General features: G+C 39.2%; 1 protein-coding gene across 2 annotated transcripts in view; it reads right to left on the bottom strand.

The window, feature by feature from the left end:
• Positions 1 to 5,715: 5,715 nt before the first annotated feature.
• LOC124614288 (ankyrin repeat domain-containing protein 13D) overlaps positions 5,716 to 25,404 on the bottom strand; it is a 142,419-nt gene continuing 122,730 nt past the window's right edge. For both annotated transcript variants that reach the window (XM_047142931.1, XM_047142932.1), the window contains 5 exons: positions 13,141 to 13,291; positions 12,893 to 13,054; positions 10,730 to 10,830; positions 7,701 to 7,789; positions 5,716 to 6,381 (listed from right to left, as the gene is read on the bottom strand). In XM_047142931.1, the coding sequence (XP_046998887.1) occupies positions 6,132 to 6,381; positions 7,701 to 7,789; positions 10,730 to 10,830; positions 12,893 to 13,054; positions 13,141 to 13,291 (753 nt within the window). In that variant the 3' untranslated portion in view covers positions 5,716 to 6,131. The remainder of the gene's footprint in view (positions 6,382 to 7,700; positions 7,790 to 10,729; positions 10,831 to 12,892; positions 13,055 to 13,140; positions 13,292 to 25,404) is intronic.

Here is a 25,404-nt window from a genome sequence, read left to right as displayed (position 1 = left end):
AATTTCCGCAAAATAGCGGCCCAAGGTGTTGGAGATAGCAATATGGTCCACGATGACACCGTGTGCTACTGTCAGGCTGGAAAATGGAAATGGATCTTGGTCCCAGAGAACCGTCTGAGAGGAAGAGGGGGTGGAACTGTTAAAAACATTAGTGAATGAAATCCAGCTAGCTTTTCTGTTATCCCGAAGAACGCGACGACACTGTGCACCCATCTGTTTATAATGAATGCAGTTTGCCATCATAGGATGACAGTTAAAAATGCGGAGGGCCCACCTCTGAGCGCAAATTGCGTCGTGCCACTCCTCAGTCCATCAAGGGACCGGGACACGGCGTGGTAAAGAGGAAGTGCCAGGAATGGAACGTTCTGCGGCGGTAAGGATAACTTTGTAAGGTATTCCACCTAGTCATCACAGCTGGAGAAATCATGTTCGTCAAAGGTCGCCAGGGAAAAGTAAAGCCTCCAGTCGGTCTTAGTAAGCAACCATTTGCGTATGCGCAGAGGTGGGGCAGGAGTCAGCAAATGGATAGCACATGGGAAACGATTGCTCAAGTAGGTGTCAGGAAGAATGGACCACTCAAGACAGTTGGCAAGATGTGCAGTGCAGAAGGATACATCCAAATGGGAAAAGGTGTGCAAGGAGTCTGAAAGTAACGTGGGTGCTTCTGTGTTAAGGCAGAAGAGGTTAAGTTGATTAAGAAAGGCTGCCAAGAGGGCATCTCTCAGACAGGTTCTGGGAGAACCCCAAATAGGATGGTGAGCATTTAAGTCACCGAGCAGCAGAAATGGGGGAGGTAGCTGCCCAATAAGCTGGAGAAAGTTGGTCCCAGTGACATCGAACGACAGAGGATGTACTTGGTACAAAGGGAAAAGGTCAAGTGAGGAAGGAAAAGGCAAACTGCAACAGCTCGATGACGTGTAGTCAGGGAGATGGGTTGACTATGAATGTCATCCTGTGTGAGCAACATGACTCCCCCATGAGATGGAATGCTGAACTTGGGCAGAAGATCAAAACGGATTAGGAAGAAATTCAAAAGCTCAAGACAATCATGAGGACACAATTTCATTTCCTGAAGGCAGAGTACAAGTGGACGTTGTGATTTTAAAAGCAGCAGTAAATCCTTAATGTTGAATCGAAGGCCACGAATGTTCCATTGGAGGAGAGTCATGATGAGGAAAAAATGAAGGGGTATCATCTCGGCAGCTGCCAACTCCCGGTCTGCAAAGACTCGCTGCTATACGGCACAGAGGCAGGAGGATTCTGCTCTAAAAATTCCACAGACATGTCGGCTTTCTTCTGCTGTCGGTCTGCAGAGTCCAGCAAGGAAAAATGGTTGGTGGTGCATACCAGTGACACAGAGGCTGGCCAGGCGAAGGTACCTTGTTGCGACACCGTCAAAGAGGATCTTTGTGTCGGTGAAGTAAAGACCATTTGTCTTTGTTGGACTTCAAGCCTTTCTGATTAGCAGAGGAAGATTCAGGTGTTGGTTGGCTGGAGGAATGTAGAAAGTCTTCACAGGAGTATTCCTTCTTTCCTTTCTGGCCTGCCAGTTGTGTAGCTGGTGACTTCACCCCATGATGCGAGAGTTTGAGGGCTTGTTGCACAGCTGGACGAGGGGACTGCAATGCTACCATAACACTGGGTGATTTCACAACCTCAGAGCTGAATCTGAAGTCTCATGTCTGCGTGGCCATGTCATTCATGGAGCAAGATGTAATAAGAACAGTACTGTAAGTGCCAGACAGTAGAATGCAGGATTTGCGACTAGCCAATAACTTGCGAGCGACTGGGTAAAGAACTTTTTCATTTACCTGGACAGCCTGCTCATTGAGATATATGGGACAATCTCAAGAGGAGGTGGCATGGTCGCCAATGCAGCTGATACAGCAGAGAGAAAGAGATGGACAATCACCCTCATGCACATCCCTACCATCATTACACATTTGGCTGGGTGCCGACAAGACATTAGTGTGTGGTTGAAAGGATGACGTTGGTAACAGCACATCAGGTTCAGAATATTGTCGGACTGTGAGAATCTCATAGCCTGCTTTGGTCTTGGATGGAAGCACCTCTCTATCAAAGGTGCGAAAAACAGTGCATGTGGGCACTAAAGAAGCACTTACCTTTTTCATCACCCGATGGACGGCAGTGACACCCCGATCAGAGAGGTCCGTTTGGATTTTGGCCTCAAACAGACTGTTGAACAGTTTAGTGTAAATAACACCACAGGAAGCATTCAGAGTTTTATGGGTCTCAATACAAATAGGATAGCCATGGAGAAGTGAAGCGGCATGCAGTTGTCCTTGAGAATCGGAAGTAGTCTCCAATAGCAAAGTGCCATGATGTAAACAAGAGCAGTATTTCACAGGGCCGGCAACTGCATCAACACCTTTCTGAATAATAAACAGAGTTACCATTGCGAAAAACTGACCGTCTTCAGTACGTGAAACCACGAGGGAATGTGGTGCAGCTGGAAGGGTCTTTCAATCGTTAGGCTCATTCCGTTTTGTAGATGTTGATTGTGAAGGCGATTGACACATTGCGAGAAAATCCCCCACAATTGCCTCAAATGCCGAAGCAGAGGAAGGATAGGAGAAGGTGAACGAAAAAAGGAAAAAGGAATGAAAAACAGTGGTGAGACTGTTCTTATGTCAGCTACAGACTGTGCGGAACATTCCCAAAAACACCCCAGACATATTCCCCAAGGGATGGGAAAAAGAATAGCAAGAGGATAGAGATGCAGCACGGAAGGGAAAAGATGCTGTGAAGCCTGGGGTCCCGTGGTAGATTTCTCCCCCATGTGAGCAAAAAACTTAACTGCTAACACCAACATCTTTTTTAATGAGCTGTTTTTAGACGGAAAAAGCACGGCAAATGTTGTATGTGTTTTATTAAGCCCACTGTTGTTATTTTATTTCAATAAAACGAAACGCATTTGTGATAAAAATGTGTGTCCTTGGAGATTTAAAATACCTTCACTGATTTAAGAAATAACCTCAGAAAAGAGCAGGCCTCTTGAAAGAAGTGTATAAGGCAGGGAAGAATTGTGCCAACACTATAGGTGACCACCAATAACATGTTGGTTCTACTATGTCCGTTACTGTCAGTTATTATTCACTGTGTAATGTCTTATTTTACAGGTATTGTGTGATTTTTCTCTTGAGACATATAAGAGTACATACCGAACAAACCGCCACCAACTGCCACAATTTTCTTCTTCTTATCGTCCATAATTTTGAATATATAAATTATCTTCCAAGTGCCAAAATGTATTAGAGTAAATGAAGTGTTTATAAAACGCCACACTGCACAATGTACCTATGGTGAGACAGTTGCAATTCCTGAAATCCATTGCCTGTGGCCTCTGGCCTCTTGAGGAGAACTGCCGTCTTGGGTCCTTGGATAAACACTGCCATCCTGGGTCCTTGGATAAACCACAAAAATCCAGCGCATTATACCACACACAAACAGACTCGAACTGCAGGCACATCGGTAAGACTAAATCTGATGGGCAGGGCTTGTATATTTGTGGGAAATGATGAGCTTCAGATAGGCAGGCTCGATCCGTTAGAGAAAACCACAGATATGGCCTGTGGTTTTGGGCCATCGTGGAAGTCCACTCGTTTGGCCAGCTATTCACGTGTCACAGACACCATGTTGATAAAATGAGACCACGTTCATCAATCCATGCAACAGATAACTTGCGTAAATACTCTGATAATCGGTGCTCACGGTAAAGGTGATTGTTGAGCCACAGGCAGGCATATAGAAACGAATCACACTCTCACAACTAAATTTTTGGTCATAGCCTCTGTCAGAAAACAAGAGCATACACACAGTCACTCAGACACAACTCATGCATACAAAGGGAAATGGCACACGTACTCAGTTGTGCACAGCCAGTGACTATGCATGATATCTCAGCAAGCAAACCATTTTATCCACAGAGACAAAAATAAGATCCAGTGGTTTTTTTCAAATTTCCCTCATACATCTGAAATTCCTTGATTTCCAGAACTTGTGGCAACCTTGTTATTGCTTGAACTGCTACAACTGCAGAAACACCTGGTGTTAATGAAATTTGAAATGTTTATTATGTATTAATTTTTACTTCTTATAGCTATATTCTAGACACAGTTACATGACTAATCTTGACGTATATAACTGCATAGGCTTCCATGGCCAGAGTCAGTTGACATAAGAGTTTTATAAGTATCATACTGTGTCATAATGTAAAAATACGAGAACCCAATGTTTTGGCCACAGTTACAGTGTCCTTCTGCTGGGTCTACTGAGTAGCGACTGAAATGTTGGTTTGTCCACTATAGTTTTTTTACATTATGATGCAGTACAATACTCAGCAAACTCTTACACGAACTAATCTTGATACAGTCCAATCAAGGCCTGTGAATGATTTAGCAATGAAAAGAAAAAAACTAACCAGTCTGACTGTACTATATAATACATTTGGCTTAACAGCCCACATGGAAAAAAAAATGTCCAGTTGAATAACACCACGAGAATTATTGCTGGTGTTATCAAATCAGTCTTTATGCAATGACTGCCAGTAAAAAGCTGCACTCCACACTCCATCTTCTTCAACTGCACTGCGTAAATGCTTTCACTAATGAGTACAAACATTTTGAGCATGGATAATAAAACCAAATCAGTCTACCAAGATACTGATGCCACAAACAGTAACCAAATCCCCTCTTGGAAAGGGGGGGGGGGGAGGCAAAGGTCACTGTGGGAGAGGAGTTCAAGCTTGCCAACACAGAGCACAGGAACTGGAGAATGGACTGGACAATCATATGCAGCGCCCAAAATCGACAGGATTCGACCTGACAGGCAAAATGTGGTCAATGCAAAACTGAATTAGAATCCAGTGTGGCTGGTGTGTGCCATTTTTATTTATTGTTACACACACACACACACAAATAGGATACCAACCATCCCTACTTTGTGCCTGCAGAAAACCACTGACACATCAAAGAAGAATGCCCCATATACAATAGCAGACCAGAAGATTTTCTGCTGACAACTACAAAGTCGATAGATTATACATAAATAACGAAGATGTATACTTGCAAGGTGTTATGTTGTATATGTTATGCTTTACATTCGATGTATTATTTTTTCAGCATGTCAAAAAGCCATATGATACATACATAAATGTTTGTGAATATCTTTCACTTTAATATTTGTCTTTTTATATTGTGGTGACTATATGTTATGAATGCATCCTCCTATGATGTAAGTTTACCAGCATATCTTCTGACATAGCTCAAATGTTGTGGTTTGTTATGAGAAGGAATATACGATTTTCTGCAAAGCAGCTTTCCTTTCAGATATTGTCACTGTGAATCACCCACTACACAATGGGTGAAAAGGAGAAGAGCAAACATACCGTGTATTTTAGTCCACTTTTTACATGAAATTTCAAGGTTTAAATATGCCAAAAGTATCTGATGCACTGAGAAGCACACCTGAAACTAACTTTGAATTGAAATAGGTTGCTGTAGGGTAAATACTTACTGACGGGTAACTTATTTAAAAAACATAACTATGCCATAGTCAGCTTTTATTTCTGGCTAGACATAACAAAGTAAAGATAAAATACATCTCTTTCTTGTTTGTACAGGCAGTAAATACTTTAATGGTGCTAAATAATACATGTACAATTAGTTCTGTGGCAGATAGCACTTCGCGGAAAAAAAAAAAAAAAAAAAAAAAAAAAAATTCTGAGAGTTTGCTTAGCAAATCTTCATTAGTTTGTGCCACATCTGCAATTAAAATTTTCCACTTGCCTTGATGGCTATTCTGTAAGTGAATTGCAGTTTTTTTCAGTACAAGAGCTTTACTGAGAGTAAGCACATATCCTGCATAAACTGTTGACACCATTCTGCAGTTTCATTATCATTCCTCAAGGAAGAAGAAACTGATGCAACTGACAACTGAAAAGGTTAATATAACCACGAAAAGATTACCATTTTCGAAGCACATATGCTACACAGGTCTCAGCAAGGTCTCACACATAAAACGTGTCAGTAATGTAGAAGTCAGACAGCTGAAAATAATTTGTTAATCTGTGGAACTTGGCCAACAGTGTGGAGAACAAACACCAACAGGTGTCACTTATCAGTAAGTGATAATTCTAGCACACGTTTCAGTGTCTCCTCTTCTTGTTGCCTCTGCCGCTGCTCTTCTTCAGACTCGCGCTGAGACAAGGCCAAGGCGATCTGCAGTTCACGCTCCACTCGTCCATCAGGCGCCCTCTCTGTCACATTGGCAGGTGGTGTCCACTCCACAGTGGGTGATGATTCCTCAGGACTGGGGCTTGATAGGTTGTGCTGATACAACGCTAAGCTGGCCTGGATCGCCCTACAAAGCAAAGCATCTACTGCAGAAGCAACAAAACTACTACTAGTTCCTAGCAAGGCAGATGTAAATTGTATTGTGATTAAGTGTATCTCAGTTACATTAACAGGAACAACAACCTGCAATAAGAAAAATCAATGTACTATTTTCAAACCCTAAGTTTGTAGAAGGAGCTACTGTACATTTCACTCTTTATGGATATAGATTATGCAATTTCAAACGTGGACAAAAAGGAAAAAATATCTTTTGTGAAAATGGAACTTATGCATTAACTTCCTTCAGTGAAATTTGTTGTTTCAAGTTGGGAGTGGGGCATGTAAAATTTTCGACAGGAAATAAAATACAAGAGGAATAGAAAGAAAGATTTGTCGCTTTTCAACACATGATGGAGTCTCTGGCAGGATAGCTGCTATTAACTGTTAAGGTGTGGTACAAATGCATACAGAAATACTCTGTATAAAATAGAAATTTCAGTTTATAGACAAAGGAAAAATTGGCCATACTTATCTTCAGAAGGTGGTCCAACTCCCAGTATTGCCAACAAACACTTAAAACAGAAAGTAGCACTCCTACCTTTTGCAACTACAAGCACCTTCTTCAGAAGGAAAGAGGTATTCGTTGTGGAGGGTTGGAAAAGGATTGGGGGGGGGGTTGCACACCGTAGTTCGAAACAGACCCAGGTGTTGTAAGGAGCGAAGAATGCAAAGATGAAGGAATTTAGGCCAGAGAGCAGTAGTTAAGCACATTAGTAAACACAGAGGGGTTTCCTCTCAACTTATTAGCATCAGAGTGAACTAACCTCCACCCCCTTTTTTACAACCTTCCTCAAACAATCTCTCTGAACACAAAACATGCAAAAGATAGGATTAGTTCTTCCATTTTTTAAATTTTCTGCTTTTTGTTATTTTCGTGTTTATATTGGTAGTACTGGGAATTGTCCCTCCTGAAGCTAAGTTATGGCCAGCTCATCAGGTTTTTTGTTAAGCTTAGAAATATTTTTGCACTGATAGATACTAAGAGTCTATTAATGCTACTGATTCTGGGACATCCTTACATATGCTTTTACAGATTTTATTCTGCAACACTATTATTCTTTAGGTGAGCATGGAAAGACTTTCTGAGATCACAACAATCTTTCATTTACAGTAAAGGTAATACAAATAGGTCTCTTATCACAATTTCCAAGCAGGATCAGTGTGGGAGATTATAAGGATTCAGTAATCCATTCTGGACACCCTCGTAGGCACTGCAAATGTAGAACCGCCAGGAAAATAAAACTTTCTTCACACGTACTGAAAGTATTTGGGTGGATATTGTCTTACCTCTGTAACTGGCGCTCCTCCTCAGCTTGTACATTTGGAGTGGTAGGCCGGGATGGACGCTGTGCTCTTAAGGCCTCCCAGATATCCACCTGTTAACAATATTCAAAACATAAGGAAACTGGTGATTTAGAAAACGAAAAATTAGGGCCCATGCCTACTTAACAAAATTAAAAAAGAATTAGATCATTATCATTACATATGCATCAATGTATTTTAAGCCAATAACATGGCGAAGGGAATTAAATACCCAAAATAGAAAATACACAATTATGAAGTCAGACCACTACTCACACTGATGATGAGGTGCTAAGTTGGTGGCAAGTAATCAGAAAGAATGGTCAAATGTTCAAATACTACATTCTGTGGAGGAGTGAGCAGTTATGAAGCCTTGTAATGTGGGTAGGAGAGGCTAATGGGGATCAGAAAGTTAGAAAGTAAGTCCATCTCACTAGGGAAAAAAAAGAACCTCCTTCAGTTAGAGTTTTTGTATTTTTACATATGTCAATTTCCAAATTTCTCAGCTAACTTTCAGAGAACTATGAGTCTCAAAAAATGGCAAGGATTCTAGAAATTACAAAATATGTATAACACAGGATACTTTTCACCTGCTTGCATGAAGACCTGCCAAAGTGAATGGGCTGACAGCCAGTCCACTTGGGAAGAACTGTACTGTGTCAAATTGTGCTGTGTTGAACGTCATGTACCAAGGTATTGGCTTACCTCATAATTGGAAGAATATTTGGCTAAAATACGATTATTATGAGTTATTTAATAATTTTGTAGGTTGTTGTATGTTAACTGTTGTAGTGAGACAGAGGAAGGGGGGCATTATAGCTACAGGCGATTGAGTTGCAAGCATCAGAAGTCTACCAAGTGGCAAAGATTGTATATCACACTGCAGCTGGCTGCAAGCAGCGTCCCGACAGCCAAGGAAAACAATGAAATAATTATTAAAATTGGTGGTAAAGTTATTCATTTATTCATTTTAATGGTTCTGAAATGTAGTTTTAGTAATAGTACTGTTTTAGTTGAAGTTGAGAATGGTTATATGAACATAATTCTTAAACATTCCAGATGTAGCCAGTCTTGATGGTATGAGTCAATCATTGGTATTATTGATTTTAAGAAAGAATTGAGGTTACATGGGATATTTCATAAGTTGATGTTCAATTACAGTAAAGTACTGAACATAATTTGGGAAGTTGTCTTGGCCAAAACAGGTTGTTATAATCCATACAGGACTGTAAACAGTCTGTTGTGATTTTACACCAAAAAAAGGCTCTGAGCACTATGGGACTCAACTGCTGTGGTCATAAGTCACCTAGAACTTAGAACTACTTAAACCTAACTAACCTAAGGACATCACACACATCCATGCCTGAGGCAGGATTCTAATCTGCGACCGTAGCGGTCGTGCGGTTCCAGACTGTAGCGCCTTTAACCGCTCGGCCCCTCCGGCCGGCGTGATTTTACAGGTACACAGTTGTTTGATGATAGTTTCACAAATAAAGTCTCTGCAGAGGGGTGGTGGGGGGGGGGGGGGGGGAATGTTAGTGAAAGTAAAATATTTTACAGAGCTAACTTGCAACAGAGGCCTGTTCGCATGTATTTTTCAATCTGAAACAACCAGAGGTGTTGTGTAGTATTCACTGACTATGTTTTATCCTTGGAAAGATCAGTCTCAAGTATCACTTTTGCATCCCAGAAAGTACTGACTGTAACCTTTAATTTGACAGGCACATTTTTTGTGCAGGCAAATAAAATCAGTTAATTCTTTTAACACTACTGAGAAATTTGTGTTTACATTTGGCTTCATCAACATTCAACATATTGTCCTGTACAAAGCTATCTCATGGTTTATTCTGTATGTAAGATGTACCATGCTGCTCCTACTGAAATGGCTGTAGCTTGACTTTACAAGTTCCTTAATGTGGCTCATCCTCCTAAAGATATTATTGCATGTAAGAAGTCAGCAACAATTTGTTAACTGTTGAAAATGAGGTATTTAACTCATAAATTTCCACCTGCTTTGAATGAATTTCAATAAAATTTTATGATGGCACAGTATAGTATTGTAACAGGACATTCTCCTCTAGCATTACTTTTCCTCAGCAGTAGTTGTCAATTCCAGTATAATTTTTCGAATTTTGGACAGGTTAATATTAACTCAACAGCTTTTCTGAAAACTTTCATATACTTTTATACACAGTACGGTATATTTCCAGCTAAAATTTACAAAAAGGAATTACTTTATAAAATATTTTAGTTTTGATGTGATAATCAGTAAGTACTAGTTCTGAATATACAGTTAAAATCTTTTTTATAAACATTTGAAATTATGAATTATTTGCACACTTAAAATTTCTTTTATTAATTACACAATTCTCTATTGTTTACTATGTTTATTTCTGAAATCATTTATGAAATAATAACAAAAATTAATAAGACAACAAAAAGTAGTAGGAATTCATTTGGTAATAAAAATTGTAATTCCTTTGGAATACTGTTATTTTTGCAGAGTGATGGAGTGGTTAGCTTGCCTCTGACGTGATCGGCCATATTTTTGTATAACAGGTGCGAACAATGTAACTTCGGCTTTGTTAATGTGAAAAATCAAACTACTGTATGATATCCTAACATGTGAGAAAATTCAGTGAAAAATATATTTACATCAAAAACTTCTGCAACAACTATCTCCCAATTTATTTAGTTCAAACCAACCATGAGGAGCTGATGTTAGATTTTCAGCTTCGAGAATCAGACCCTTAGACAAGAAAATCTGGAGCCATCTCATCTCAATGTGAGAAACTAAGTAAACCTGAAAGAATACGACTACTTTTAAAAAGTTAAGTAAATATAACTATTAAGGAGATTAAACTGAAATTTTACTTATGTTACCATGACTCATCATAATAAAATTTACATGCCAGTCAAAAAAAGATTTTAACTTTTCCTCATACAGTGTCTTCAAGTGTTTGCATGCACAGAAATTGATTCCTGCGAAAGGTTTTATATTTCTTTAAATGTACCTCATCTTTTTCACTGCCTGCTTCAATAAGAGACTGCTGAATTGCAAACTGCAGCAGTTCATCTTCTTCTTCCATACTGAACTGTCTGCGTACCTCAGCACCTGGAAATACACACATCACTGAAATACATTATTTGCACTTGATGGCAATTTACATGCATTTATCATGAATCTCAACACAAGCCGTTTATCAGAAATTTTTACATACACTCATTTTTGAATTCATTCAAATGTTTTAAATAATCCCATGACAGTCCTTCAATTTGACATAAATTAGGACAGCAGATTTTTGTTTTGTTTCAAAGACATGATAAACACTAACATTGTCTATGCCTGGATCTAGAAACTACCCATCCACATATTCCCTCACTGGTAAAACATAAGTCAAGACAGGAAAATGTAACCTGTAAGCATCTACTCTCAACTTCGGTGCAACCATAGCACATCGTTCAGTGTGGGCATGATCATAAATAAACTCCCCACTTCTATTGGCTTTATTACCAACTTGTTCTCAAAAGGTTAGCATGAAACTCAACTGAAGAGCATGTAGCTCATTGTCCTTTGCACATCTTCAAGTGTTTCCATCCTGGGCATTTCAGATTATGTCCTCTCCAAATCCAACTTATAGACCAGCTTTTCTCAAATGGATGTTTTTTAGTCTCACAACATGCCTTCCTAGTTATCCACCATCCTCTACCCCATCCCTGTTCTCCATTCAATCAATTTCAGTCTTCTTGTTCTTAGTACCACACATTCTTAAAATCACATCAGACTGCATGCTACTTGGTTGTTTTAAAAATGTATACATGTAGTGGCATTATACATTGCGCCTTTGGTAAAGAGTTAATCTATTGCTTTAAGAGCGCAGAATCAGTGCATATGAAAAATTTTCTGATGTGACAGCTCTCTTAATGCAGTGCCACAAGGGCAAACACATACTTCAGCTCCATAATCTATGCAAACGGGATGTATCTCCTGGTGGAGGAAGGCTCTGAGTTGCAGCTTCTTGACTGAGCACAGTCCAAAAGGATGTCAGTTCTACACATACAAGTCTCTATGTGGGTAAACACTGCTTAATCTATGCATAGTTAGAAGATATCGAAAAAACCAGTTGTACCTAGAACTCACAATAAATGAGGCTTAACAGCCACAAGTGGAAGCTAATTTTTTAGAAGATTTTATCACAATTTTTAAAAAATATCTTTTAACTCTTATACAGATAAGAACAAAACAACAACCTGACTTCATCAAATAATTTTCCACTTTTGTAATCTGTCTTACCAAATCTCCTGGAAACGCTTTGGGAAAGAGTTGATGTTAATTAATCAATGGTGAAATGCACAATCTTTTCACCAACCTGTTCTGTCATTTTCATTCAAAGTTCAGTATTTATGAACACTTTCAGTCTAATCTCGTGTCACATGTTGACTTTCTTTGCTGAGCGGTGGTATGTTGATAATCTAGTACGTAGGACTCATTTGTGAAATTCTTTATTTGTTGTATTACTGATCTCTACTCATTTTAATGTTTTCATCTGCTTGTGTATTATTACCTAGAAAACAAACAGTTTCTATCTCAAAGTTAGTCCCTCCTGCTCAATTTTCTTGCTCATGTAACTCAATTAACAGCACATTTTTCAGCTCAACCTGGCAATGGGCGATAAAGACTAAATGCTGTTTCAGTAACTGCCTTATCATAATTTGCATAAATGTTGCTCATTACACTTTAAACCTCTGTTTTTTTTCATTGTTAATGATGTTTCCTTGATCCCTGTTGAGCTATAGCACCCATATAATGTAGCTGGCCAGGAGGAGGAGGAGGAGGAGGAGGTCATCCAAAAACTTTGCCCATTTTCGATCTTGTGTAAGTACCTCTCAACCACTCAGCACCTTAACTGTTTGTTGACTTATTATCTTCACTCCTTCGAATATTTGTATTCCACACAGAATTTTCTTTAAGCATATTCTATACAATTTACATTACACATTGCCAAATTTCCATTCAATCTCTAATCGAAGTTCTTTGAAATACACCAATGCACTAAGTACAGGCAAGAATATTATATTAGTGATATAAAAAACCACCCTCATAAAATTAATAATGAAACACTGAACCAAACTCAACTTATTCAGATAATCATTAACAAAATTCTGAGAGGACTCACCCATTTTTGTATATGATGGTGGTGGTACAAAACAATTGTCCTCCACAACACAACTTATTCTATCCTCTTCGCGTACGATCGATACTCCCCCAACTTCTTCATCCATTCCGAATATGTTCCCAAAAGTAATTCTTGCATTCAGAACATGGAACAACGGAATTTCTAGAAAGAAATAAAACTGTACATAAATATAATAAACAAAAATCCATATTAAGATGAATCATCATTAGTCTGAGGTCACAAAATACCTATTTTAACTGGAAATCCAGCAGGAAGCTGCATCTGTATGAAATCCTTCAGCTTGGCAAAATGTGAACTGGAAATTGCCATCAGGTCAACTATTGGCATGATCTGTTCTTGCAAGCTGAGAGGATAGTCTTCACAAAGCCACAATGTAGCCTAGAAAATTCACCCACATAGTAACACTTAACACATCCATATTTTAGATTTTGTATTCAGCAGAGATTCATGTAATAAATATCAGAGCAGTATTGAAACTATCCTGTGGACCATGCATTTTGAGGTGATTTATATTAACAGCAAGAATATTATCTGACTCAACTCAAATGTAAGGTTCCCAAATGAGTTGTTTTTGTTGTAGTTGTGACATGCCAAAATAATATTACACAGCATGTTAAGGGTCTTGTGTCGCCTCAGCCCATTACGGATAGAATTACAGTCACGTGTAAGGAAATTGTATGGATATGATAGCCTAATGTTTCATGATGTTATATGTGGCGTATGTACGCTGTTGTACAGAAATAAAGCATCAGGAGGAAAGCAAGAATCTGTCTGCCTGATGGGACAAGAGATGCTTGTATAACCTTTCTCTGAGTAGCAAAAGTGCAGAACTGCCAACTGGAATTGGTCGTTATTACACATCATGGTGGCATAATTCAAGAATCACACAATATCGAAGAAGGAAATCAAATGTTCTTTTCCTAGGTACCACCTGGCATTTGCCTTCTTCTATGCAAGCCTCAGAAAATCTAAATATTTTTAATACAAACTCTCCAAAATGAGACTAAAGTGCCTAAAACAAGTTGACAGACTGTTTTAGAAGTATAGCACATACTTGGAGAAAAAAAGCATTGCCTAAACGAATGATCTCTTCCGAACTGTTTCTGTTATCTGGTAATTTGTACTTGAATTAAACAGACAATGGGAGAAGTGGAAAGTCTAATCACCAAAATTTTCTGTAACAACTTTGGAACATGCCTTTAGAAAACAAGATTGAGGGAGATACAAGAATTAAAATTGTAGGAAAGGAATTAAACCGTCTGCAATATGCTGGTAGATACAAAAGATGAACTACGGAAGACGATAGAACAGTGCCAAAAATGAATAATCAACTTAGCATAAATTTGAAGCAATCAGAGATAAAGATGAAACCTAATAACATCGAAAAATCACTGTTACATGTAAACAGCATCCAACATTAATATGAGGGGCAAACAGTATGCAACACTTTTTTCTGAAAACAGGTTGGATTTTATTCAGGACTGCAATACACAGCATTACTTCTCACTCTCTCAGCTACAAAACAATAATTTTCAACATAATCTACATTCAATGCAACCGCATTAGGCCACCTTAGTGGGAGGGCATGGTACCACTCTACTAGTCAATGTCTGGAGTCTATGTTTTACTGCATCAATAAGTTCCCCATCATACAAGTACTGCATCCAGCAGAGTGCATCCTTCATTGGGCCAAAAAGATGGAAGTCAGAAGGTCTGAGATCTGGGCTGTAGGTGAATGAGGAAGAACAGTCTAATGAAGTTCCGTGAGCTCCTCTTGAATGCACTGACTTGTGAGAGGCCTTCCGTTGTAGGGTAGAAGGAGAAGTTTGTTTGCATTTTTGTGGTGACAAACGTGCTGAAGTCATTTCTTCGATTTCCTGAGTGTAGTACAATACACTTCACTTCAGAGTTGATTGTTGCAAGATGTGGGAGGAAATCAAACAGAATACGCCCTTCAAAGTCCCAGAAAACAGTCGCTAAGACTTTATCAGCTGAGCATGCAGCTTTGAACTTTCTCTTCAAAGGAGAGGTGGTGTGGCGCCATTTCATGGATCACGACTTCGTTTCTGGTTTGAAGTGACGAACCTACATTTGATCACCTTTGTTAATGTTCAATCTGCCTCGTAACATGGCAGCAATTCTGCACAGATGGTCCTATTGTTCTTTATCATCTTCTGTTAGGCAGCGAGGCACCTGCACTACACACATTTGAGTACCCCAACAGGTGGACAAGTGTGTCAGTAATATCAACAGACATGTCTAGTTGTGCTGCAAGGTGTTTGTTTGTGATATGTCGATCACCTCAAGTTACAGTGTCCGCACATTCCAACATTGCACATTCCAAAACTGCAGGAGTCACAGATATGTGTGATCAGCTAACACACAGATCAGACAGGTACATCATTCCAGAGATCCTGTAGCATCTGCATGTTTATGTTGCAGCTGAATTTCAAGTTCGTGTCATACCAGTGAAGCTCGTGTGTTCAATGGTGTAGTGTTTTCTACTAGGTTTTTATATCTCTGTGTACTGTTTATTCCTTGCTTTGAACTTGTATATGGTTTGTATGTTCTGTGTTTTGTGTTCCATTCTCGACACTGTCACTCCAGGTTATAGTAGTAATTGCTTACGGACATCCTCTCGAGTATCCATAAATTCAAGAATTATTTACTTTAGAGGTTACAGTCTGATTAGTGTGTGATGGACAGTAATAATTGCTGTGCTCCTTGTTCATTGTGTTTGCTAAATACAGTTGTCGTGCTAAAGTATTTTGCTACAATAAACCTTCAGTCTCAGAGTGTTCACGTTTTGCAAAAGTCGGACAGCCCAAATTGAGCTGTACCTGACAATCCATATATTCAGGAGATCAATGGACTCCAAGACAGCAGAAAGCTAGCTGCACATCAGATATCCATCAATGTTTTTTGAAAATGCTGGTCAGGACAGAGTCATCAAATACAACAGGTGTAATTACATGAGGTGTTTGGGAAATACACACTTTTACTTGGTCAGCAAGCCCAGCAACAGTTCAGAACAATGAAGAGAAGCCCAATAGCTGGGAAAAATTCCACACAGAGCCGAAGGAAACATCTGCTGACAATTAACAGCAAGTCCACTTAGCAGAAGAACTGAAGAACAGGGCCCAATGACACAGCCATGCATACAGCATGTTTTGGCCCTTTGCAACATTGTGAATCCAAGCACGACTGAAGTTGACAAAATTTCACATTTGGTGAAATGAATCACAGAAGGATGTCACAACAAAAGAATTCATCTGGTGGTACCAGCGCATCAAGGACAATTCAACAGGAAACTGCCAAATGAAAGAGGTATGATCAACTCCCGAATGTGGTCTCTATGTGATTGTGGAAGACCATCATGACCTCTCCTCTGCCACATGTTAGGTTATACGAGGATAGTGAGAAACATTTAAGCTAAAAAAAGAATCAAATGATTTCAGATTAAACAGCACATTTAAATTTAACATAATACAAGGAGTAGGGATATCCTAGTATTTGTTAATGGTTGATGAGATACAATTACAAACATGAGTGCACCATGGTATTGATACATATGGCTGCAACCTTGGTGCTATAAATTATATTTACATGTTATAGTAGTGACATCTTACTTATATGATGTAAAGATGACATAGTAATGTTAACAACTTAATCAGCTACTACATATGAGCGCCCCAAGTGGGTTAATTCATATTTTGAATTATGTTAAATGTGCTGTTTAACATGAAATCGTTTGATTCTTTTATTTGTTTAAATGCTTTTATGTACAAGACAAGTTTCACATACCTGTGTTATTTGCACTTATTCCTAAGTAATGTTCTACCACATATAACAGGATTTACATGCCTGATGATACGTACATCATAAATATTGCTTCAAACCTCACCAGTTAATTAATGAGTGAGTAGAATAAGTAATTGCACTGTATTGTATTAATTTTGAATTGAGGCAAAATTACATAACTTAGTTGGCCATGTGTTAATTTCATGTACAAAGCTGAATATTTACCTACTAAAATGTACTTTAAACAACGTCAATGATTAGCTGGACTGTTATATTTATGGATGCAGCGAATATTATCGAGAGGTTTGTTACTGTTTATGAGCAAGCAACTACCAAACAAAATAAATTGCTCCTAACCTTTCCTATCCTACCGAACACTGAGTAAAACAAAAACTGTCATTCAGTCAAGATGGTATACTCAGTGAAGAAACAAAGCAGTAGCCTCTGCCAGAAATAGTGACTCTTAGACAATGTGTCTAATAGTGTATTTTAATACGACAGTATGCAATCTTAGGGAATGTATAACACTTGTAAGTAAGCATTATAAATATGGATTCTTATATGGTTATATCACTTGTTATGTATTTCACTGTTATTGTCTAATCTGCTTTCAGAAAACACCTGATAATGGCACTTTGAAGCCAAAATCATGATTGTGTATGTGTAAATGTAACACTATAAATAAACAACAGTATAATGGCGGTACTAATTTTAAAGAAATATTTGGATTGTGTAACACTCCAGCCGCCTTTGTATGTATAAGTGGTAGTCAAATGAAAATCCAACACCCGCCACAATGGGACCATTCAATGGTACCATTCAAAATTAATCACCACAAGCATTAAGACATTTATCCCACTGGGAGATGGGACGGTCAATTCCTGTTTCGTATAATACGGTCGGCTGCTAACGGATCCGCAACCATGTGTGCACTTCTACCTCCCACTGAAATCTGTGTCCACACGTCTTTCTTCATGTCACCAAGGGTGTGAAAATCACATGGTGAAGATCCAGGCTGTACAGAGAACACTGCATTGTTTCCCAACCCAATCTCTGAAGCATAGCCTTCGTTTGATTGGCAGTGTGGGAGCAGGTGTTAATAGTGCAACAGGATGCTTCGTCTGCTAGAGGAGTTAGCATTGATAGCTACAACAGGCAGCAATTTTGACTAAGATAAACTCATTCTGCAGTGTTCTCCTCCAACATGCCAGTGTAGAAGTGTGCATAGAATCAGCTACATGCAATATGTAAATTTATTTACATATCAAAGCCAACTTCAGAATTTTCCTTTGTGTAGGAAAACTTGTAAAAGATACGCATATGCCGATTTGAAGATCTAGATTCGCATTTTTTTTTGATCGTGTCACTTCTGCATAATCTTTCACTGAACGTATCAATAACTCTTTGTATCATTATATATTGTGCAATTTCAAACATTTACGAGTGCCACAATAAACTCACACTGTTATCGTCAATTATAAGCTTAAATTCAATTGTGCTATATTAAAATTTTTGAGAACAGTAGGCCTATCGTCATTCAAAACAATACTCCTCTAATTTCATTGTACAATTATGTGAGAATCGGGTTATTTTGGAGGATTTTTGGACATATACAAAACTATATTTTTGTAAGTTACCGGTATGAATGTTTTGGATGCGTAATTTATTTTGTAGCAAATTAGCTTTTGTGGTTCACAGTTCTGTCAAAGAATACATCAACCCTGACTCTCATTGTGTGAGGTCTGTTCAAAACATCGAGAACTTTGCTAACAAAATTTTTGTATGCTTACTTTTTACTTATTGTACATTGCTACAGCTCTATTGTGAGCCTTGGCTTCTTTAACACTGTTCCTCCACATTTCTCAGTTGCTTGGTGCTCTTCTCACCCCCGGACTCCCATACTGGTGAGATCCACTCTCATGACATCAATCCATCGTCTTCCAGGTCTCCCTTTTCGCCTAGCTGAATGGATCACACCTTTCATCATTTCTTTGGAATTCTATCCTCTGTTATTCTTTCCATCATTTCTTTGGAATTCTATCCTCTGTTATTCTTTCCATGTGTCCTAGTCTTCGTATTTGCTGTGATTTCACAAATTTTACATGTCCCTACCTTGTATTGGCACTTTTAATTTGGCACTGTAGCATGTTCTCCAGCCTTGTTCCTCCCTTAGTGGACCATAGATTTTGCATAGTACGAGGGTAAGTCAATTAAAAGTCAATTATTATCTGCAATTTCGTTATATTTTTGTTTATTTTGGTAGTACTGCTGTTTTATGTTGATGATACATGCTTTGTTTATTTGTTGGTATATATTTGCAATTTGCAAGCTGCTAGGTTAGTTCCGTTATCACTGCCGTGCTGTTAATCACGGCTGCTCCGCTGTCTATTTCCACCAAAGAAGGGCAATGTTCTGTGATCTGATTTTTGTGGTAAGAAGGCGTATCAGGGATTGAAATTCATCGAAGACTTTCGGTACAGTATGGGAACAGTGTTTTGCCACAATGGAGTGTCTACAAACAGATTGAAAAATTCTGAAATAGTCGTACAAGTGTTACACACAATCAAGGAGCCAGACAACCGTTTACCGCCACAAATGAAGAAACCATTGAGCGTTCACGTGAAATGATTCTCTTAGACAGATGGTTAACTATCGACGAAGAGGCACATCGTCTGCAAATTGGTCATGGTTCTGCCTACGAAATCATCCTTGGATATCATAAAGTTTGTGCAAAATGGATCCCAAAACAACTCACACAGTTGCATAAACAAATGTGCGTGGTCATCTGCAAAAAACATTTGGATTGCTATGGTAATGAAAGGGACATCATCTTAGACAGGGTCATTACTGGTAATGAAACACGGATCCATCATTAGGAGCCAGGGAGTAAACGACAGAGCATGGAATGGAAACATCCAAATTCACCGGGCAAGAAAAAGTTCAAGACCCAACCATCCACAGGAAAACTGATTTGGAACATTATGGGGAAAGGGACACAACAATAAACAGTGTACATCACAGTGAGATGCTTACTGCTAGGCCTTCAATTCGAAGCAAACGCTGAGGATTGCTGTCAAAAGGTGTTGTGTTGCTGCATGACAATGCCCGTCCGCATACTGCTGCGCATACTGGTGAAACACTCCAGAAACTCAAATTTGAAGTACTGGATCATCCTCCATAGTGTCCCGATTCTGTCCCTTCTATCACTTGTTTGGTCGACTCGGGAATAGGCATTAAGCGGCAGTCGATTTGCGTCTGACGAAGCAGTGAAACAAGCGATGCATTGCTGGCTTGCAGCTCAACCGATAACCTTCTTTTACAAGGGCATCAGGAAGCTTGTACAATGATGGACCAAGTGTGTTGAAACGCAAGGAGACTATATCAAAAAATGATGTTCTTGTAAGTTTTCTATTTGATTACAATAAAATTTTATAACTACTTTGAAGATGATAATTGACATACCTCGTGTTTTCTGCTCAAAGAGTCTTAGTGTATTCTGTCAATGTCAATACCTCTGACCCATACGCGATAACTGGACAGTCTATGGAGTTATATTTTAGCAGTTCTGTTTTTCTTGTAACAAGGCTATTTCTGAAAAATTGCATATTTGCAAAGTAAGTTGTTTCCTGCTTGTATTCTTTCCTTTACAGCCTTTCTAACACTGTTATTTGTTATTAGGTTTCCCAAGTAGTTAAAAGAGAACACACTTCCCATTGATGTTTACGTCTTTAGGTGGTGTTCAGGCCTCAGATTGTAACATTACCATATATTTTGTTTTACGGTATATTGTTTTCAATTACTGAGAGGCCAATTTTTAAGGCTTCTATTTCTACTGCCCGTTATGTTTCTTGGGGTGCATTTGATATTTCTCCCTACTATAGCCTGTTTTGTTGATTTTATTCACTACACTATGCAGGGCTACATTGAATAGGATAGGGGAGAGACCTATCACCTAGCTTCACGATCTTATCAAAGTCAAAGCTTTCACTTGTTCTAGTAAGGACCTTTAATTTTGCTCGTCTCTGTAATTGTCATTCTGGTCAGCTTATTAGCTTAGCATATATACCAACACAAACGTGTGCTTCCTGAAGAGGGGCAGCAGCCTTTTCAGTAGTAGCAGGGGCAACAGTCTGGATGACTGACTGATCTGGCCTTGTAACACTAACCAAAACGGCCTTGCTGTGCTGGTACTGCGAACGGCTAAAAGCAAGGGGAAACTACAGCAGTAAATTTTTCAAGAGGGCATGCAACTGTACTGTATGGTTAAATGATGATGGCGTCCTCTTGGGTAAAATATGTTGTTGTTTGTGTGTCTTCAGTCCTGAGACTGGTTTGATGCAGCTCTCCATGCTACTCTATCCTGTGCAAGCTTCTTCATCTCCCAGTAACTACTGCAACCTACATCCTTCTGAATCTGCTTAGTGTATTCATCTCTTGGTCTCCCTCTATGATTTTTACCCTCCACACTGCCATCCAATACTAAATTGGTGATCCATTCGATGTCTCAGAACATGTCCTACCAACCGATCCCTTCTAGTCAAGTTGTGCCACAAGCTCCTCTTCTCCCCAATTCTACTCAATACCTCCTCATTAGTTATGTGATCTACCCGTCTAATCTTCAGCATTCTTCTGTAGCACCACATTTCAAAAGCTTCTATTCTATTCTTGTCCAAACTATTTATCGTCCATGTTTCACTTCCATACATGGCTACACTCCATACAAATACTTTAAGAAACGACTTCCTGACACTTAAATCTATACTCGATGTTAGCAAATTTGTCTTCTTCAGAAACGCTTTCCTTGCCATTGCCAGTCTACATTTTATGTCCTCTCTACTTCGACCATCATCAGTTGTTTTGCTCCCCAAATAGCAAAACTCCTTTACTACTTTAAGTGTCTCATTTCCTAATCTAATTCCTTCAGCATCACCTGACTTAATTTGACTACATTCCATTATCCTCGTTTTGCTTTTGTTGATGTTCATCTTATACCCTCCTTTCAAGACACTGTCCATTCCGTTCAACTGCTCTTCCAAGTCCATTGATGTCTCTGACAGAATTACAATGTCATCAGCAAACCTCAAAGTTTTTATTTCTTCTCCATGGATTTTAATACCTACTCCAAATTTTTCTTTTGTTTCCTTTACTGCTTGCTCAATATACAGATTGAATAACATTGGGGAGAGGCTACAACCCTGTCTCACTCCCTTCCCAACCACTGCTTCCCTTTCATGTCCCTCGACTCTTATAACTGCCATCTGGTTTCTGTACAAATTGTAAATAGCCTTTCGCTCCCTGTATTTTACCCCTGCGATCTTCAGAATTTGTAAGAGAGTATTCCAGTCAACATTGTCAAAAGCTTTCTCTAAGTCTACAAATGCTAGAAATGTGGGTTTGCCTTTCCTTAATCTAGCTTCTAAGATAAGTCGTAGGGTCAGTATTGCCTCACGTCTTCCAATATTTCTACGGAATCCAAACTGATCTTCCCCGAGATCGGCTTCTACTAGTTTTTCCATTCGTCTGTAAAGAATTCGCGTTAGTATTTTGCAGCCGTGACTTATTAAACTGATAGTTCGGTAATTTTCACATCTGTCAACACCTGCTTTCTTTGCGATTGGAATTATTACATTCTTCTTGAAGTCTGAGGGTATTTCGCCTCTCTCATATATCTTGCTCACCAGATGGTAGAGTTTTGTCAGGACTGGCTCTCCCAAGGCTGTCAGTAGTTCTAATGGAATGTTGTCTACTCCTGGGGCCTTGTTTCGACTCAGATCTTTCAGTGCTCTGTCAAACTCTTCACGCACTATCATATCTCCCATTTCATCTTCATCTACATCCTCTTCCATTTCCATAATATTTTCCTCAAGTACATCGCCCTTGTATAGACCCTCTATATACTCCTTCCACCTTTCTGCTTTCCCTTCTTTGCTTAGAACTGGGTTCCCATCTGAGCTCTTGATATTCATACAAGTGGTTCTCTTTTTTCCAAAGGTCTCTTTAATTTTCCTTTAGGCAGTATCTATCTATCTTACCCCTGGTGAGACAAGCCTCTAGATCCTTACATTTGCCCTCTAGCCATCCCTGCTTAACCATTTTGCACTTCCTGTCGACCTCATTTTTGAGAAGTTTGTATTCCTTTTTGTCTGCTTCACTTACTGCATTTTTATATTTTCTCCTTTCATCAATTAAGTTCAATATTTCTTCTGTTACCCAAGGATTTCTAGCAGCCCTCGTCTTTTTACCTACTTTATCCTCTGCTGCCTTCACTACTTCATCCCTCAAAGCTACCCATTCTTCTTCTACTGTATTTCTTTCCCCCATTCCTGTCAATTGTTCCCTTATGCTCTCCTTGAAACTCTGTACAACCTCTGGTTCTTTCAGTTTATCCAGGTCCCCATCTCCTTAAATTCCCACCTTCTTGCAGTTTCTTCAGTTTTAATCTACAGTTCATAACCAATAGTTTGTGGTCAGAGTCACCATCTGCCCCTGGAAATGTCTTACAATTTAAAACCTGGTTGCTAAATCTCTGTCTTACCATTATATAATCTATCTGATACCTTTTAGTATCTCCAGGGTTCTTCCATGTATACAACCTTCTTTTATGATTCTTGAACCAAGTGTTAGCTACGATTAAGTTGTTCTCTGTGCAGAATTCTACCAGGTGGCTTCCTCTTTCATTTCTTACCCCCAATCCATATTCACCTACTACGTTTCCTTCTCTCCCTTTTCCTACTACTGAATTCCAGGCACCCATGACTTAAATTTTTGCCTCCCTTCACTACCTGAATAATTTCTTTTATCTCATCATACATTTCGTCAATTTCTTCATCACCTGCAGAACTAGTTGGCATATAAACTTGTACTACTGTAGTAGGCATGGGCTTCATGTCTATCTTGGCCACAATAATGCGTTCACTATGCTGTTTGTAGTAGCTTACCTGCACTCCTATTTTTTTATTCATTATTAAACCTACTCCTGCATTACCCCTATTTGATTTAGTATTTATAACCCTGTATTCGCCTGACCAAAAGTCTTGTTCCTCCTGCCACCGAACTTCACTAATTCCCACTATATCTAACTTTAACCTATCCATTTCCCTTTTTAAATTGTCTATCCTACCTGCCCGATTAAGGGATCTGACATTCCACGCTCCGATCCGTAGAACGCCAGTTTTCTTTCTCCTGATAACGACGTCGTCCTGAGTAGTCCCCGCCCGGAGATCCGAAGGGGGGACTATTTTACCGCCGAAATATTTTACCCAAGAGGACGCCATCATCATTTAATCATACAGTAAAGCTGCATGCCCTCGGAAAAATTACGGCTGTAGTTTCCCCTTGCTTTCAGCCGTTCGCAGTACCAGCACAGCAAGGCCGTTTTGGTTAGTGTTACAAGGCCAGATCAGTCAATCATCCAGACTGTTGCCCCCTGCAACTACTGAAAAGGCTGCTGCCCCTCTTCAGAAACCACACGTTTGTCTGGCCTCTCAACAGATACCCCTCCGTTGTGGTTGCACCTACGGTACGGCTATCTGTATCGCTGAGGCGCGCAAGCCTCCCCACCAACGGCAAGGTCCATGGTTCATGGGGGGCGGTTAAAATATTCTGGAGGTAAAATAGTCCCACATTCAGATCTCTGTGCGGAGACTACTCAAGAGGACGTCGTTACCAGGAGAAAGAAAACTGGCGTTCTACGGATCGGAGTGTGGAATGTCAGATCCCTTAATCGGGCAGGTAGGTTAGAAAATTTAAAAAGGGAAATGGATAGGTTAAAGTTAGATATAGTAGGAATTAGTGAAGTTCGGTGGCAGGAGGAATAAGACTTTTGCTCAGATGAATACAGGGTTATAAATACAAAATCAAATAGGGGTAATGCAGGAGTGGGTTTAATAATGAGAAAAAAATCGGAGTGCGGGTAAGCTACTACAAACAGCATAGTGAACGCAGTATTGTGGCCAAGATAGACAAAAGCCCATGCCTACTACAGTAGCACAAGTTTATATGCCAACTAGTTCTGCAGGTGATGAAGAAATTGACGAAATTTATGATGAGATAAAAGAAATTATTAAGGTAGTGAAGGGAGACAAAAATTTAATAGTCATGGGTGACTGGAATTCGAGAGTAGGAAAAGGGAGAGAAGGAAACACAGTTGGTGAATGTGGATTGGGGGTAAGAAATGAAAGAGGAAGCCGTCTGGTAGAATTTTGCACAGAGCGTAACTTAATGATGGCTAACACTTGGTTGAAGAATCATGAAAGAAGGTTGTGTACATGGAAGAATCCTGGAGATACTAGAAGGAATCAGATAGATTATACAATGGTAAGACAGAGATTTAGGAACCAGGTTTTAAATTGTAAGACATTTCCAGGGGCAGATGTCTACTCTGACCACAATCTACTGTTTATGAACTGCACATTAAAACTGAAGAAACTGCAAAAAGGTGGGAATTTAAGGAGATAGGACCTGGATAAATAGACTAAACCAGAGGTTGTAGAGAGTTTCATGGAGAAAATAAGGGAACAATTGACAGGAATGGGGGAAAGAAATGCAGTAGAAGAAGAATGGGTAGTTCTGAGGGATGAAGTAGTGAAGGAAGGCAGCAGACGATAAAGTAGGTAAGAAAACAAGGGTTAGTAGAAATCCATGGGTAACAGAAGAAATATATAATTTAACTGATGACAGGAGAAAATATA

This window comes from Schistocerca americana, chromosome 1 (assembly GCF_021461395.2).
Source record: "Schistocerca americana isolate TAMUIC-IGC-003095 chromosome 1, iqSchAmer2.1, whole genome shotgun sequence".
In the NCBI taxonomy this organism is placed as follows: domain Eukaryota; kingdom Metazoa; phylum Arthropoda; class Insecta; order Orthoptera; family Acrididae; genus Schistocerca; species Schistocerca americana.
The sequence above is the reverse complement of the archived record's forward strand: the minus strand, read 5'-3'. Positions and strand labels throughout refer to the sequence as shown.